The sequence below is a fragment of the Nuphar pumila genome, chromosome 12 (genome assembly GCF_984573655.1).
Source record: "Nuphar pumila chromosome 12, dmNupPumi1.hap1.1, whole genome shotgun sequence".
Lineage (NCBI taxonomy): Eukaryota > Viridiplantae > Streptophyta > Magnoliopsida > Nymphaeales > Nymphaeaceae > Nuphar > Nuphar pumila.
In genome coordinates this window covers 105,834,635-105,853,299 of record NC_143260.1, presented here as the reverse complement: position 1 = coordinate 105,853,299, position 18,665 = coordinate 105,834,635, and the positions used below count along the sequence as shown (strand labels likewise).

The 18,665-nt window shown below is 37.4% G+C and overlaps 1 protein-coding gene across 1 annotated transcript; it reads right to left on the bottom strand.

Moving 5' to 3' along the window:
* Positions 1 to 11,513: 11,513 nt before the first annotated feature.
* On the bottom strand, positions 11,514 to 17,903 carry LOC149821470 (uncharacterized). The gene is made up of 6 exons (XM_089982339.1): positions 14,739 to 17,903; positions 14,518 to 14,646; positions 14,278 to 14,425; positions 14,000 to 14,087; positions 13,804 to 13,885; positions 11,514 to 12,354 (listed from the first exon to the last, which is right to left on the bottom strand). The coding sequence occupies exon 1, from the start codon at positions 17,799 to 17,801 to the stop codon at positions 14,895 to 14,897; it is 2,907 nt and encodes a 968-aa protein (XP_089838465.1). The 5' UTR covers positions 17,802 to 17,903; the 3' UTR covers positions 11,514 to 12,354; positions 13,804 to 13,885; positions 14,000 to 14,087; positions 14,278 to 14,425; positions 14,518 to 14,646; positions 14,739 to 14,894.
* Between the last annotated feature and the right edge of the window lie 762 nt (positions 17,904 to 18,665).

Genomic DNA, 18,665 nt, shown 5'->3' with positions numbered 1-18,665 from the left:
GGTGTCATGCGATACGGTGCGTGTGAAACTGGTGTCGTGCAAAGCACTAGCTCGATCAAGAACTTGATCTCTCTGTGAAGCAGCAAACCTGGTAAGTCATCGGGAAAGAAATCTAAAAACTCACGAACCACATCCAACTGCTCCAAAGGTATTGCCTGATTGTCCGCCATGGACACACTGGCAAAAAACACCATACAACTTTGCTTGTGGTACTTACAAATCTTCAAAACTGAAGCAATCTTTGCCTCTCTCACAGGCCTAGTCGCCTGAAAGACCAGTGCAGACAGGTCGAGGCTCTCCAACATAACCTTTTTTCCCCTACATTGAAGGGTAGCATTGTGTCTAAATAACGTTCATACCCAGAATGATCAGGTCAGTCAACAATTCATGCCCCTCGATGACTGCTTGAACTGCAGAAAGATACTTTCTATAAGTGCCATGCGATACGGTGCTCACGAAACTGTTATTGTGCTGGGCACTAACTCGATCCAAAACTCGATCTTCCTGTGAGGTGGCAAACCTGGCACGTGCTCAGAAAACACGTCTGAAAACTCATGAACCATGTCCAACTACTCCAAAGGTGTCGCTTGACTGTCAGGCGCAGACACGCTGGCCAAAAATACCATACAACCATGCTTGTGGTAATTGAAGATCTTCAAAGCCGAAACGATCTTCACCTTACTCACAGGCTTAGTCGGCTGGAATACTAGCGCAGACAAGTTGGGGCGCTCCAATAAAACATTTTTCCTTCGATACTGAAAGATAGCATTGTGTTTAGACAACTAGTCCATACCCAGAATGACATCATAAAAAGTCATGTCTAGTATGACCAGATCAGTAGATAACTCATGCCCCTCGATAACCACTCAAACTACAAGAATGTACTTCCCACAATGAGTAGATACATCCATCGAAGATATCACAGCGAGAGCCTTCTCTAAGCTAGACAAAATGAGTTGAGCAAACCCTCAAAAGAAGACAAAATAATAGAATGAGTAGCACATGAATTGAACATCACACGAGCAAAATGGTCGACGACTATGAATATACCTTTCATCAGGTTGGCCTGATCACTCTGCTCGGTAGTTGTGGCAGCGTAGACTCTCTCATTCATCCTCTGTTGTGCTTGCTGTTGTTGTTCGCCCTGAGTCGCCAGCTTGTTTGGATAGTAGAATGTGATATGTCCGGGCTGCTGACACTGTAGTAGACCTACTTGAAGAGGGGACAAGAGTCGTGAGGATGATTCTTGTTGCACCTCTGACACATGAACTGAGCCTTCCCTTGTTGCTGCCTCTGCTGAGGTCGACTCTGCTAGGCCTCCTGTTGGGTCCTCTGCCTCTTCGCCTTACCCCCCTACGTCTTGCCGCCCGTAGGTGGGTTCTTCCTCACACCACCATTGGTGTCACTCTCATTGGCTTCTTTCTATAATCCAGCCTTGAACAACTCCCACTCCTCGTTCAGGATGAATGTTGACTCTATCGCATTGTTGAACATCGTAGGATGACTCATCATTACATGAACCCAAAAATCATCCTTTAATCTGTGCACGTACTTTGCCACTCTCACCTTATCATCAACGAACAGGTTCGGGTAGAACGCTTTAAACTTTAAAATTTGGTGTAGTCCAGCAAACTCATATTCCCTAGAACTAACTCAAGAAACTGTTGTTGCATATATTCTCGAGCATAAACAGGGAAGTATGCATTTAGGAACTCCTCCATGAACGTCTCCCAAGGGATGTCCTCCACACTTGCATACTTCACCCGTTGCAGGGTTTCTCACCACTTCTTGGCATCACCCTTCAGCCGATATGTGCCAAAATTAGTCTGCCTGTCCTCGGGCACAGACAGGATGTGAAACACTCTCTCAATCTTCTCAACCCAACTCTCAGTTGCCTCTATGTCGGCCTTCCTTGAGAAGGTTGGCAGATTCAACCTCAGAAACTTCTCGAACGTGACTGCGCCAGGATTTGGAGTAACCTCGATTGGATACACACACATTGTCTGTTGTGCCTGCCTGTGCTTGGATGTGTGTAGTCAACGTTGCTGCTAGGGTGTTGAAGACATTCGTAAGGAAATCCCTCTGCTTCTGCTAGTTAGCTGAAGTCCCAGAAGATGAAGCTCGGGCACGGGTACACATCTATAACATAAAAAGTTATTAAAAAATTATACCCCTATCAAACCTACCCCCTTAGGATTGATCCCAACAAAAATCACAATCATTCAATCACATCAAATTTTTAATTGACACATATAAAATTAAGTCTAACTATCCCTACAGTCAACAACATAGAAATTGAGTAATTTCATAATAGTAAGGATAAATGTATAAAATGACTCTTACCAGTGATGAAGACTACTTTTGGAGTACGAGTAGTGACTTTTTTATATAAATTTTGACAGATCTAATAGGGCTTAAATAGCAACCTTGTCTTACACAAAGACAAATTGGTACACCAAAAATGGTTCAATGCAAGATTTTATGGTCTGACTCTCATACCAACTCTCTAACGACTCCAACTTATCCTCTTAAAAAGTATTTTTTCTTTCTTTTTTTAAACAATTGCAGAAACCAACCTAAGGATATGGAGTCTCACATATTTAATAAATATCAAACCACAAGAGATAGTGCATCAAATCAACGAAGGAATAATTAACTTTATTAACCAACAAAATGAATGTCATAAAAAACATAAATAAATAGTCTGTAACATAGAGTCACTATGTCAAGAACATCAGAACAAGTCACGCAAACTCGCAGGCTCCATGTAGTAAATCACCCCATCACTGAGCTCGCTGTCCTGAAAAACATTTTTAAAATACAGGGTAAGAACCAAAGTTCTTTGTACGAATTTCTCTAAAAATCTAAAGAGAAAGGAAAGGGTATAAACCAAATTCATGCGTAAATTTTAGATAAATATAACAATAACATTTTCATAATCAATTTACCATTCAAGCATTTAAAACAAGTATCATGCAATAACAATTTTCATACAAGACAAGATAAACATGAATGCATAAACTAATGCAGAATAGTAAAGATGCATGATTTAATACACATGCACAAATAACTTATTAAGTTATTATCAGAGTTTTTTTTGTATGCATTAAACACACACAATATTTAGTTTCCACTTTTCTTAAACCCATGGATACTCAAAACGGGCACAACAATTCTCAATGTCCAAGTTAGGTTTTTTGTTGTAGCTTAACACAATTTTTATTTTATTACTAAATTTCACACTTATTTCTCGAGCGATATCAAGAATCATTATCATCCATCAGAATATTAGAAATCAATATCTAATATCGGGATATCAAAAAAATTAACAACCACTAACGCCACTTTTTTGGTATATCAATAACAATAGTTGTGTCAAAACCACCACCCTCAGGCAAAGTGATTGAAATCTCTCTAAAACTGTGACCGAAAAGTGAACCACCACATCGGGTTCAAGGGCACAATCACACACAGAGTTTTAGTATCCTCACAGTTTTTCCAAAACCGTCATCCAAGTTTTTCACACTGTGAAAGTGACATCCCAAAAGATAATTAATTACACTATTTATTTCTTTTAACTTTTTTAAAAATTCAAATTCTTTACACAAGAACCATTTTGTAAATCAACATGCAAAACCCAACTCGAACCCTGGCTCGCCACATTTTAACAGTGCAATAATTTTGAAAAGCCAATAATTTCATGAACAAATTTTGTAATGTATAAAAACAATTTTGGAGCAGCACGCGCTCCTAGCCCACATGGCTTGCACTGGTTCACATCTGATGATATATGCATCTTATGCAAAATTCATAGTCAACATACACGCACTTTTTCAAAACATGTCCACGATACTCATTCAATCACACGCAACAAGAATGCACATATAAAATAATTTGTATACGCATGCGAACAGATGCTTGCAACATACATTAACATGATCCAATTCATGCATAAGCTCTCAAACATGCACATGATCATATTTATGCAAACATCAAAATGAATTTCAGAATTTGCAATGCGTATGACATGAGCAATGGCAACTCAAACAAATCCGATTCATGTTTATGTATCATTTTAGAAAATACATACATCAATTTCAAACGTGATCAAATTTGTGCAAGATATCAATTTTACATGAATTACTAATTGAGTTGACCACAAGGCATATTGAATTCACAATTCAAGCAATCATCTTCCCAATAGATCTTAACCAGATTTGCGTATACAAGAGACCTGACAAGTCTTACCAGATTTAAAAATGCCAAAATAATGTGAATCTGATTAGGTCCGCACCCACATAAGGGTCGGCAAGTCTGATCAGATTTGCACTCAAGCACAACACGACAAATCTGATCAGATTTTCACTCACAGAGAGCCGGTAAAACTGATCAGGTTTGCACCCAAGCAAAGCAATGCAAATCTGATCAGATTTGCACTCACTGGGAGTCGGCAAAATTGATCAGGTTTTCACTAAAGTAATGCACTACAAATCTGATAAGATTTACACTCACTGGGAGTCGGCAAAACTGATCAGGTTTGTACTCAAGTAATGCATTGCAAATCTGATTAGATTTGCACTCACAGAGAGTCGGCAAAACTGATCAGGTTTGCACTCAAGTAATGCACTGCAAATCTGATCAGATTTGCACTCACTTAGAGTCAGCAAAACTGATCAGGTTTGTACACAAAAATCAATTTGATATCGGTCCATAAATATCGAATTTTAAATCTGATAACAATCATCCAATGACGGTATATTTAAATTTAATGACAGCTATCATATACAACATATTATTATATCTGATGTCATACATCAAATTAACATGTTAAATCTGAAAACAGTCATCTGGTAGATCTGATAAGCATCAAGAATAACTTATATGGACAAGTCTAAGACATCATAACAAAAAGAAATTTTTAGGAGTTGGTCTCGTCAAACTAAAATCAATTTAATAACAGTCCATGGTATGGTTTAACCCACCTGATTTTTTGTCAGAAAAAAAACTATCATATTAGTCCACATATAAATGTCAAAACTAATTTTTTTGACATGAAATCGAGCTGACGACAGTTGGACAACAATTAGCCATTAAAATGACCAACAAGATCAGCCTAAAAACAAGTTAATATCTTCTTTAACAAAAAAATTGAATTTCAACAGACCTAATCGGCCAGCACTATCACTGTGTGTGGGTCGATAGATCTGGACCAAATTTGTCCACATACAAACAGTCGGCAGACCTATCCAGATTTGTCGACACATGTTGTTGACAGATGTGATCAGATTTGTCCACATGCGCAGCTCGACATGCACAAGGCTGCCAACATAACTGAATACATAATTTTTTTTAAAAAAAATGATGCTTAAAAAGAAAGAAACTCATCACACATTGGTTAATATGTGCGTAATCAGTTATATGATCAAAGAGTCAACCAGGCCATATATATATTCAGCATGAATGTCCAATAGAAAGAAAATTGGAAAGCATGTATATTTAACTATATAAATATAAAAAAGAATCAACAATCTAAAGTTTCATGCATGTCTTAAATATATATATATATATATATATATATATATATATATATATATATATATATATATATATATATATATATATATATATATATAACCAACTGAATCTATTTTATAACCATACTTTGGATGCATGAATCATGAACATGGTAATATACATGTACAAAATAAATAAAATTGATGGGTCTCAATATGTAATTACATATATAATTTCAGACACGTGAATTAGGAAAATCGACACATATTTGAAAAATGATACAAATACATTAATCTACTAAAATCAACAGTACATATACCTAAATATATGTTATTTCGCAACCAAATTTTCTTTTTTTTCCTCAAACCCAACTATAAATCAAATTTTTACCTATTTTTTTCATAAAAACTTAGAGAGAAACTTGTACCTTAATTTTGAACCAAAAACATGTCGAATATTGGGTGGAAAGAACGGACCGATTCCTCCTCTCTCTCTCTCTCTCTCTCTCTCTCTCTCTCTCTCTCTCTCTCTCTCTAGAATATTGATTCTAGAGAGAGGGAGAAATCCAGCCCCTTATATATTCTTTCTAGAAATTTTTTTTATTTCATATTTTATTTTTTATCTTTAAAAAGAATCCTCTAGAGGGTGACGCCCCCTCTAGAGTCTTATCCTTTAGAGGATAGAGTTCTACCAAATGTAGAACTCTATCTCTCTCTATCTTCTCCTATTGATCCTCTTATTATCTTTTATATATATTTATTTATTTAATTAAGTAATTTATAGTCTATCTAAAGGGTGACACCCCCTCTAGAACACTATTTTAGGTAGAGTTCTACTCCATGTAGAATTCTACCTTATCCAATAAATAAATTTTTTTATTTTAATGAATTAATATTTTTTATTAATTATTAAATAATAAAAATTTTAAGAATATTTCAGAGGGTGTCACCCCCCCCCCTCTTTAAGTCTTCTCATAGCAAAATTCTCTCTCAATTTAACCTTTAAACTGGTTACTCTTGGATTTTAGATCTGGATCTAGATTCAAGATCCAAATATATATATCCAAAATCCATATAGATGCCAACCTGGACCAGATCTTAATTAATATGGGTCTTAGATTGGGTTTAGATCCATATCAACTCGGATACGATCCAATTCAACTCAAAAAATGATAAAAAAAAATATAGACAATTTAATTTTAAAAAATACGATTTTTGAGCCAACTATGACTAGATTTCATAAAAAAAAAATCCAATGTTCTCAGAATTATGAGACACGTCTAACTGTATACTTACTTGATTTTTGCCTTCGAATTTTGCATGATTTTAACATGAATTTTGTTCAAATTTAAAGGTTAGAGATGAAAAGCTTTACAAATATTAATCGTCTCATTTTGGTCTTGCCACTGGTCTTTAGGCCACACCTAGACCTAGCTCACATCACCTATTTTAAAGGATATTTTCCTTGATTTTTATTGTATTCATAAAATACCCAAAATTTCATAGTTTTTTAATTTAAAAATCATGTAAAAATACACGATATTACAACCACAGCCACAAGTAATGCCTACAATCATCACAGTCAATATGTCAACTGTTAACAAACCATGTATCGTCTCTCTCTCTCTCTCTCTCTCTCTCTCTCTCTCTCTCTCTCTCTCTCTCTCTCTGAGTGTAATATCGTGTGTGTTTTATGGTTTTTAAATTTCAAAACTACAAATTTTTGACTAAGTACTTTAATAAATATGATAAAAACCATGGAAAATAATCCAAAAAGTAGGTGATGTCAGCTGGGTCTGGGCGTGGCTCAGAGCCCACTGACAAGACTTAATTAAGACGAATAATATTTGTTAAACTTTCCATTTTTAACCTTTAAATTTAAGAAAAAATCGAGTGAAATTCATGTTAATTTTAGGTGAAATTTGAAGGCAAAAATCAGGCAAGTATATTGTTAGATGTGTCTCATAATTCTGAGAACATTTGTATTTCATTTTTCTAAAATCGGATTGCGGTTGACCCAAAAATCATGTTTTTCAAAAATGACCCACCTCTATTGCTACCTTTTCTGGATTGGATCGGATTGGATCTGATATATTTGATTCGAGTTGATTTGAATCTGGACCAAGTCTAGGACCTATATTAACTAGGATCTGGTCTAGGATGAGATCCAAATATATTTACAAATTTGTCGATACTCATGATTTTAATCTTTGCATGAGAAAAAAAATAGTGGAAGCATGTAGATATGTTTTTTTATACTTTGTTCATGAGAATATGCATGGAATCAATAGTTATCAAGTGTATTTTATGTTGAATATATATATGCCAATTTTGGCATACGCCTATTTTATTCTTAAAGTGAAGGAAGGTGAAGTTCACTACTTTTAAACATTTTTGGAGGCTCAGAGGTAAAAAAAAATCCTACTTTTTAGTTATGCAAAATTTTGTAGTGAGATGACCTCGAATGATCGGACATGGCAATGTGGAACCCACATCAAGGGATCTGGCAAAGTAAAATACAGTGCACCTTTTTGTAACAGGACCATTCTTGTAGCAGTATTTTAGTTAAAACACTATTTTTTCATGACAAACCAAAATATTGTCCGTTGCCAATCTCTATGAGCGAAATTGTAGTGCCTTTGAGCAAATATGGACAAAGAAAAGAAATCACTTGGAGCACGAAAGACTGGATGACCTTTGTTCAATACAGTTTGCATTTGAGATATATATATATATATATATATATATATATATATATATATATATATATATATATATATATATATATATATATATATATATATATATATTTGACCCTGCCAATTTTGGCACAGGCCTGTTTTATTCATGTTCAATGAGAATATCGTACATGAACATGTTTATTTTTGCATGAGTTTGTCCCATGTTGAATATTTTTGCTCTTTTGATTTATCTAAAAATATTTTGATTGATTTAGTGAATCTGATTATGTGTTGTTCATAGCTGTTTTCATTTTATAGCTATGCTATTTCTTAGACTGATATTGAGTTCAATTTGTTGGACTGAAAAAAATCAGATTTTAACATGTTCATATGTGGATTGTTATTTAAACCCATTTTATGGACTGAAAATCAGATTTAATATGCTTCACAGTGGACTGTTATCAAACTTGTTTTGTTTACTGATAGTCGGATTTGATTTTTATTGAATTTAATTAATTGTGTTGGCCGACTGTTATTGAAATTATGTGATTGTCATAAGGCTTTCACTTCACAAAAATTTGTTTGTTGATCATTGCTGATTATGCATATCACTCCTTTGCTGATTATGCATATCGATTGTTTTGCTATTATGCACACCAAAAATTTGTTTTGTTATTATGTATAATAAAAAAATTTGTTTGCTGATTTTTGCATATCAATTGTTTTGTTTTATGCATTTAAGTTGTTTTACTGCTATGCATTTGGCGAGTTGCACCCTTTGTGCAGCTAATATGTGTTGTGCAGAGTACTGTTGTGCATGGTTGGCAGCAAGCTGATGTGCACTTTGGTTGCACTACAGTGACATGCGGCTGACCACATGCCATGGTACCGGCTGATGCAATATATATATATATATATATATGGTTTACACATGAATTAGATTTCATGGTGCACAACCTTGCACATGAACCAAATTGGCAATGTTAGCATGTTATGTTTTTCGAAACAATGTAGCTATTTTTGGATTTGAATCATATGGCCTGCAATGTGCCATATACATGTGTTGAATATTAATTGTGTATGTTATACATTTAATTATTATGTTGCAAATGTTTATGTCATACGCATAGAAATTGTGAAAGTTATTTTGATGTTTGCATAAATATGATCATGTGCATGTTTGGGAGTTTATGCATGAATTAAATCATGTTAATGTGTGTTTCAAGAATCTATTCGCATGCGTATGCAAATTATTTTTTATGTGCATTCTTGTTGTGTGATTTAATGTGCATTTTGAACATGTTTTGAATAAGTGTGTTACATGTTCACTAAGATTTTGCAAGAAGATGCATAAATCACTTTGAGATACCTTTGGTGGTTAGATGTGAACCACTGCAGGTCATGTGGGCCAGGAGCATGTGTTGCTCCAAAATTGTTTTTATGCATTACAAAATTTGTTTATGAAATTATTGGCTTTCCAAAATTAATTGCATTGTTAAAATATGGTGGGTGAGTGTGCGAGTTGGGTTTTGTACGTGGATTTGCAAAATGGTTCTTGTGTAAAGAACTTGAAATTGATTAAAAGGTAAAATAGACAAATAGTGTAATTAATTTTTCCTGGATGTCCCTTCTACATTATGAGAATCTTGGAGGTCGATTTTGGAAAAATCATGAGGATACTAAAACTCTGCGTACAATTGTGCCCCTGAACTTGATGTGATAGTTCACCTTCCAGCCACAATTTTAAGGAGATTTCAACCACTTTGTCTGAGGGGTGTTTTTGACATAGCTATAGTTATTGGTACACTAAGAAAGTGACGTCAGTCAGTGTTGATTTTTCTGATATTCCGATATTAGATGTTGATTTCTAATGTTCAGATGGATAGTGTTGATTTTTTATATCGGTTAAGGAATAGGTGTAGAACCTAGTAGTAAAATACAAATTATGTGATAAGCTATAACTGAAAACCTAACTTGGACTTCGAGAATTGTTATATCCGTTTTGAGTATCTGCGGGTTTAAAAAAAATAGAAACTAAAATTGTGTGCAATTAATAGGGACATGCATACAAAAGAAACTCTGATAATAACTTATTAAGTTATTCATGCATGTGCATTGAATCATGCATCTTTACTGTTCTGAATTAGTTCATGTTTTTCTGTTTATTCTATTTCGCATGATATTTGCTATTGCATGATACTTGTGCTAAATGCTTGAAAGGTAAGATTGTTGTTGTTGCATTCCTCTGAAATTATGCATGAATTTGATTTATGCCACTTCTTTTCTTTTTGGATTTTTAGAGGAATTTGTACAAACAACTTTAGTTCTTGCCCTTGTATTTCAAAAATGTTTTTCAGGATCAGGAGCTCAATGATGGGGTGACTTGCTATATGAAGCCTACAAGTTTAGCATGTCATGTTTTGAGTTCTTGACAAAATAGCTTTGTTACATACTATTTAATTATTTATATGGCATACATCCTATTCATTAATAAAGTTGATTATTCATTTGTTGATTCAATGCACTATTTCTTGTGGTGTGATATTTATTAAATCTGTGAGACTTCAGATCCTTGGGTTTTGTTTTCGCAATTGTTTTATAAAAAAAAATCACTTTTCATGAGAATAAGTTGAGGTCATTACACTCTCTCTCTCTCTGGGGATGTCAGTGTAGTGGATTTTATTTTGTCCGACTGAATATGTTTGTTTAGTCAGATTTGAAGCTAAAACAATATCTGATTATAATTGAATGTAGATATGATTTTGATTTTTTGCTACTAGATATCTTAATCCAATTACATATGTAAAAAGTTGGATATGGTATGCGCTTTTCACCATGTGAATCCAAAATATAATTTGAATCCGTTTAGCCAACATCCAATTAGTTTGATTTGGTATTAGCCACATCCAACTGTTTACATCTCTCTCTCTCTCTCTCTCTCTCTCTCTCTGCACAATACAAAGAAAATGGTCTCACCTTTCACATACTTTACCATGCTTTTCTAGCCTAACATTCGCAGAGATAAATGCAGCCAACATGAACTAGAGTTCAACAATAAATCAAGCAAAAAATTAAGCTAATCCAAAAATCCATTGGGCATAAACATCACACGTTATATCTGTGTACTTGATTTACATTTGTTATAAACTGAAGGGTCATACAGGAGACGAAGTGGCGGTAAAAAAAATCCTGTTTAATGAGGGTTTTTTTTTGTAAAGTTTAATGAGGCTTTTGAGAATGAGAAATAAGAAATGTGAGATATTGTTTGGCCCAACAATTTTCAAGAAAACTAGTGAAACTCATACCATTCCGCACATGCTTTTTATCCAAAAAATATTTCTCATTATCAAAATTTCTCATCTAAGGTATCCAAATACACTAAAATTCTCCTTTTTTTCCTTTTTTGGCAAAGTGTATGTCTTAATCACAAATCAATGCTAAGATACATGATTTGGATATCATATCATGTCAAATTTGTATACAAACTATTAACATTGGCATTGTGTACATCAATAGCATTTTGACTTATTGGCAAATTGAATCTACAGCTAGCACACAAAGTTTTCCCCAAAATACCTTCATCATCATCATCAAAAGTGCCCTTAAATTTTTTGCAGGTCAACCATACATCGGTGAATCCGTTCCCAGGCCTTGTACACACTGCCCATCACCCTATCTGAGCTGGTCGCACCCGATATCTGGCAGCATTCATGTCACACGGGTTCTCAATTTTGTTTCCTGTTTCGTGACCCTTTATATACTAGTTATATTAGAAATTTCACAAAAATGGTCGTATCATCATACCCGCATCCGTATACAGTATTAATGTCTCTTATCTAAGGTAGGAGACGTGGGTTTAAACAGTGCTTCAGTTTTTTTTTGCTTCTTCCTGCCTCTCAAACACCATGAGTAGCTGCTTTCCTGCAGGCCACAGCTACCTCTACATGATACACAATCTTGCCTCTTCAACCACATTAAATACTGACTATGGTTAGGCAACATCAGTTGTTCTGTCGGCACACAGGGAGGTGGGGAGAGATTAAAAATAAATCTGACTGGACTGTATCTGTGTTTGATCTCCTGAGAAGATGAATTCCTTGACAGTATACGTGCTGCTTGGGTGGAAGCTCATTTGTCGACGTGAAACTCATATTGTTCATCTGCAACCCAACATAAAACTTATTTCAGCTCAATCAACAAAAGATCCAGCTCAAAATTACTCAAAGATATAGAGCAGTACCCCAACCTCCAATCACGATATACTTGGCTTGTGGATGATTATTATGAATGTGTGAATTCAAAGAAGGTGCAAATGTTAACAAAGAATGCAAATATATTACACTAACTTCACCAACTAGACCAATTTTTAGTTTCAAGAATGAAGCCCAATTGATCATACACTGACTACCTGCAATTTCCATGCTGGTCATTGCCACTAGGGCAGCTGGTCATATATCATTGTGCAAAACAAAAATTTCAGATCCCCGATATCCTACAATGTGATTCAGCTTACCTGGTTCAAAAACAACTATTCACCCTCATCCAAATTGGCCCCAGTACAAGCTCCAGTAAACTATCCTTTTGGACTGAACTGAATGGATGTTAATCCTTCAATGTGAAAAGCTCCCTTGAAGAAAGAATCGACGCTTCCCATGGAGAGAATGGAACTTGATAGATTCCTCCTCTCCTCATGAAAGATTTCTAGGTTTGGCAAGTAAAACATTATGATACTCATTCTCCAAGTATCAAATAAGTTCTATGCCACAAGGATATGGCTGCAACTACGGGGATACAGCCATTTTTGTGAAGTTTTCAACATGGCTGGTATATAAGGGGATACAATACGGGGGCCAAAATGGAGCATCCGTGTGCCATAGGATATGCTAGTTTTCATCAATTTTGGTAAAACATGAAGAATATGAACTAGAATTGAAATAGTCCCCCATTCTCATTTGCACGGGTTCCAAATGCCCATGCAGAAACCAGGAATGTACTAAAGAACTGGCAATCCTTGAGTAGCATATATGAAAATAAAGCAAAGTTGTCCCTAAAAAGAGTTGAAATTGGAGGTTCACAAAGAGACATCAAATTCCTGCTTCACTCTCAAAGGCTTACTTCCCTTCAGGCAGTGTAAAGGTCACCCATTCATCCAATTTGACTTACAACTTATTGCACCTAAGTACCCATTAAGTGAGCATGGATAATATACCTTGCTTATATTTTCCCTTCACAAACTGCTTATAACATGCAGTTTCTGAGAAAATAAAACCCACTGGATGGTCAAATCCTGAAGCCCAATAAAAGTCAATCACCAGCACATTCAATGGGTGCTTCCTCCAAAATTTCTGAGAATACAAATAAGAATCTACATCTTTCAGACATTCAGGAGAGAGAGAGAGAGAATGCTCCTGATGCACTGTACAAAATGATCCTAATCCTGATCCCCAAGAACTCGTTTGTATGTAATAAAGTGATTTCCTGCTTGCAAGGCACCTTCAACAAGGCCTTCTTCATCCTTAATGAAGTGGCAATTGCATGGTGTAATTTATTACTATCACTGCCAACACGACCCCCTTTCACCCCAGAATTGAAAAAGAACAGCTTTTCACCTGGTGGATTAGGATCCCTTCTTCATGTAGAACCCTGGCTTAAATGGAGGAATTTGATAGAGCATCTCTGACATAATGTATCCTGGGCCAGGCACACATCATGGTTCAATGATTCAATCGTTAATGCACCCAGATTTTCTAATTAAGGGTCTGTGCATATAGTAACTATGTGGATAACAGGGTTCAAGTAACTCACATGGAGAGATAAATTTAATTGGAAGAAAGCACAATCATTGCACACACCAAGAAAAGCCTGTAATCACTTCACAATCCATTGTCGTGATCTGCTCAGAATAATAAGAACGATCAAGATCAGAAAGAGAAAGATTGATCAGAACAAATGTATGGGCTAAGTATAACTTGACCAGCATATTTAATAAAATTTCTCCTCTGGCACAACATAATTTGTAATGTATACAGGAAATCAATAGTGAGGAGAAGAAAGTTAAATACTGCAGCCAATAGATGCCGAACCTGTTGCACCCATATTTATCGATCATTCAATGTTGAGCTCCTTGGACACAGCAACACACTTCTTGGATAAGGTTGAGACTTGCAGATGACCTAATTTCTCCCAAGAAATTGGATGATATGGAATATTCAGCTCACATGCATTGCAGCTCTATCCAACCAGAACATCATCATTTAAAACATAGAATAGTGAATCAGTAATAAGAACAAAATAGAAAATACTGCAGGGAATTGATTCTGAACCTGTTGCACAATATTTATCAATGATTCAAGTTGACCTCCCTTGGACAGCCAACACACAACTTGCAGATCACCCCATTGCTTCCAAGAAATTGGATGATATGGAATATTCAGCTCACATACATTGCAACTCTATCCAACCAGAACATCATCATTTAAAACATATAGTAGTGAATCAATAATAAGAACAAAAAGGAAAATACCGCAGGGAATTGATTCTGAACCTGTTGCACCATATTTATCGATGATTCAAGTTGACCTCCTTTGGACAGCCAAACACACAACTTGCAGATCACTCCATTGCTTCCAAGAAATTGGATGATATGGAATATTCAGCTCACAAATAATGATCTGTCAGTTCTTTTGTGATCAATACCAAGCTATTCAACCAACTCATGATCTTCGTGAGTCCTTTTGTGATCAATATCAATCTCGGAGTGTTCATCAAGAAATGTCATATGCCTAACATCCCCAGTAACCATGCCACGTTTAACCATCCATTTGGTTATCAAACTAGCTTCTTTTGCATACCCAGAAACACACAGCCCATGCACAAGTGTTGTATATGTAACTTCATCTAAGACCAGACCTCTTTGTGCCATGTGATCACAGACCTTGAAAGCATCATCCATATTACCTTCTTTACAGAATGCATAAATCAATGAATTGTAAGTCACAATATCCGGCACCATACCATTTGCATCCATTTCATCCAAAAGCTTAATAGCTTGCTTGAGATCACCAGCTTTGCAATAGCCAATAATAATTGCAGCATAGGTCATCTTATTGGGAGCCAAGTCACACACACGCATTTTCCCAATAATGTTGTTTGCTTCCTCCATATTCCCTTCTTTACAGAACCCATAAGCCAATGTGTTATATGTAACAACATCAGGAACAATCCCTTTCTCAACCATTTCATTGAGAAGCTTGACAGCTTGTTCAAGGTCACCAGCTCTGCAGTAGCCGTCAATCATGACAGTATAGGTTATCTTATTAGGAGCCAATCCATGAGAAAGCATTTCCTTCAGCATGTTGTTTGCTTCATCCAGGTGCCCTAGCTTACAGTAAGCATCAATTAGTATGGTATAGCAGACAACATTAGGAATCAACCCTTCGCTGCTCATCTCATCCAGATACATCTTTGCTTCCTCAATGTTGCCCATACTGCACATGCTATGGATGAGGGAAGCATACGTAACATTAGTTGGTGTGATGCCTCTCTGTCTCATCTCATCAAGGAGTTTGAGAGCAGCCACCATATTTCCGTTCTTGCAATGCCCATCAATAAGAGTATTGTAAACAACATCATTTGGATTCAACCCTGATTCAACCATCTGTTTGAATATCTCAGTCGCTTTATCAAGGTTCTTAAGCTTGCAATACCCACTTATAATCGTGCTATACATAACCAAATCAGGCGCCAAACCAACTTCAACTGTCTCCTTCCAGAGGCCCATAGCCTCTACCATCTTACCCGAACTACACAAGCCATGTAAAAGAGCATTGTATGTGAAAACATCCAGCTTCATACCTCGTCTAATCATATCTTCTTTCAGCTTAAAGCCTTCATCAACCTTGTCTTCCTTGCAACACCCCATAATCAATGAATTATACGTTACAGTGTCAAGTAGCAAGCCCCTCTCGAGCATCTCCCTAACAAGCGTAACTGCCTCTTTTACGTTACCAGCCTTGCAGAGGCCATGTACAAGTGCATTACAGGTTACAAGGTTGGCCCCAAATCCCTTCTCAAACAGTTTAGACCATAACCTTAACGCCATCTGCGTCATACCCCCTTTACATATCTCATTAATCATCATGGTGCTCGTAGCACCACTGGGACGTACACCTCTAGATAGCATCTCTTCAAAGAGCCTAACTGCTGAATCCAATCTGGATTGACCTAATAACCAATGAATCATCCTACTAATAGCACTGGGATGAACATCAATCCCTCCCAATAGCATCTCCTCCAAGAGCTCCTCTGCTTTCTGCATCTCTCCCACTTTACAGAATCCATGGAAAAGAGAATTGTAAGTAACCACATTCGGCGAAACCCCATTAATCACCATTTGATCCCTCACTCTCAGAGCCTCTGCAACATTACCCATTTTACAGAAACCATCAATCAAGGTATTGTAAACTACATCATTCGGCGTGATGCCCTTCTCAACCATCTCATTCAAAACAGAATTCGCTTCGCAAATTCTGTCCGATTTAACTAAACCATTAAGAAGCGCGCTATAAGTAACAATGCTCGGATCGATCCCTTTATCGAACATCCTCTGTTTGAATCGAAAAGCATCATCTAATTTCCCACTTTTACATAGACCATGAATCAAGGTGTTATATGTAACAACGCTACCGCAACATCCAGAATCCTCCATCCTACGGAACAACGAAATTGCTTCTTCAAGCTTACCAAATTTGCAGTAAGCATTAATCATAATACTGAAAGTATAAACATCCCGGGCGACGCCCATCGGCATTGCATCAAAAACCACTCGGCATTTATCGAATTCGTTCGATTTCACTAGCGAATTCAGCAGAAAGTTGCAAGTTCTTACCGGAGGTAAGAACCCGTGGACGTGAAACAACCGAAACGCATCGAACGCGAAGCCGGCATCCTTGGAAGTAGTACAGCAGATATGGATCAGCAAATCGAACGCAATCGAGCTAGATGACACAAGAGCCGTATCGACGAGAGCACGGGCGACTTCGAGATGCCGATCGCCTGGGTTGGCGAACGCGACGGCTAAGTTACAGTCAATCAGCCGGATCAAAACCAATCTAGCAGGGGCCGGGAGGTTCGCGCGAAGAAGGACGTGGACGAGGACGCAGTAGGAGCGGACGGTGAAGGGGAAATCGCGGGATTTCGAGGCCCAATTGAAGAACTTGAGCGAGGTTAGCGGATTCACGGCGGGGTGGACGATCGCGAAGGCGCGTTCGAATTCGCTCGGGCTCGAACCGGAGACAATTTCGCCGCATTTCGACGAGTCCAGGAAGGGTTGGGAGAGGGCTCGCTTCAGCTTCTTCGCAAAGCCGCCGCCGTCGTCATCGTCGTCGGGGGGAAGGGGTTCGTGATGATGGTGATGGACGGACGCGGAGGCGGCGCCGGTGAGCGGACGGATGAGATTGAGGGCTAGGGGTTTGATTTCGTGGTTGAGGACGAAGGAGGGGCGTCGGAAATCCATGGAAGGAAGTGAAGGGAAGCGTTTGGAGATAGCGGCGTTCCGACGGCTGGAAGGGAAGAAGAAAGGGTTCGCCTGAGTTGTTTGTGGCGTCATAGGCTTCCAACAATGCAGGAGAGAGAGAGAGAGAGAGAGAGAGAGAGAGAGAGAGAGAGAGAGAGAGCTGGCGCGGCGCGGCCGCCTGCCTCGTCGTAGGGAGAGGGGGGCGAGAAAGGGAGTGGCGCCGTCGAATTGAACTCACTCACTGAAAATTCTCTGGTCGCAGGGATACGAAGGTACGACATGAGACACGTTTTTTTTTTTTGTGCTGTAGCTACTTATTTAAGAGTCGCACATTGAAAGGACACGACACTGAAGTACGCAGCTCGGCTATCAACGGCTCTGGTTTGGATCAGGTATCCTACCCGATCTGAACCTGGATTTTCGGGCATAGAAACTGCCGACTGAACAATATTTGAGTCGCCCCAAAGATGTTTGGCGTAGTGGGATAGGGCCTAAGCCCCTAATCAGGCAGTCTATGTTCAAATCTCATGGGTGTCACCTCTTGCCCAGCGCAATGGATAAACTCACGGAGTTTTACGCTGTCAGGACAGTGATATTGAGTACAGCAGGCAGAGCCAACACGGCTAGGTCACTGATCATAGGGGCAGTTTCTCTATGTAAATATAAAAAAACAAATATTTAAGTCGAACCCGAACCCGAACCCGAACCCGAACCTGATCTGAGTAATATGCTGGAACCGATTTGGGTTGTAATTTTTGCCAAGTACCCAACCCAACCTGGCTTTTTTTCATATATCCGAACCAACCTGAGTATCCTATATGTATTTTTAGTAAAAGTAAACTTCTGACATTATACAGATCCGGATTTGAGATTTCATTTTTGTGACCGAGCAAAACTTGAACCCTACAATTTATTATTTGGGCAGCTTTAGGAACGCTCTGATGGGCTGGATTCCCA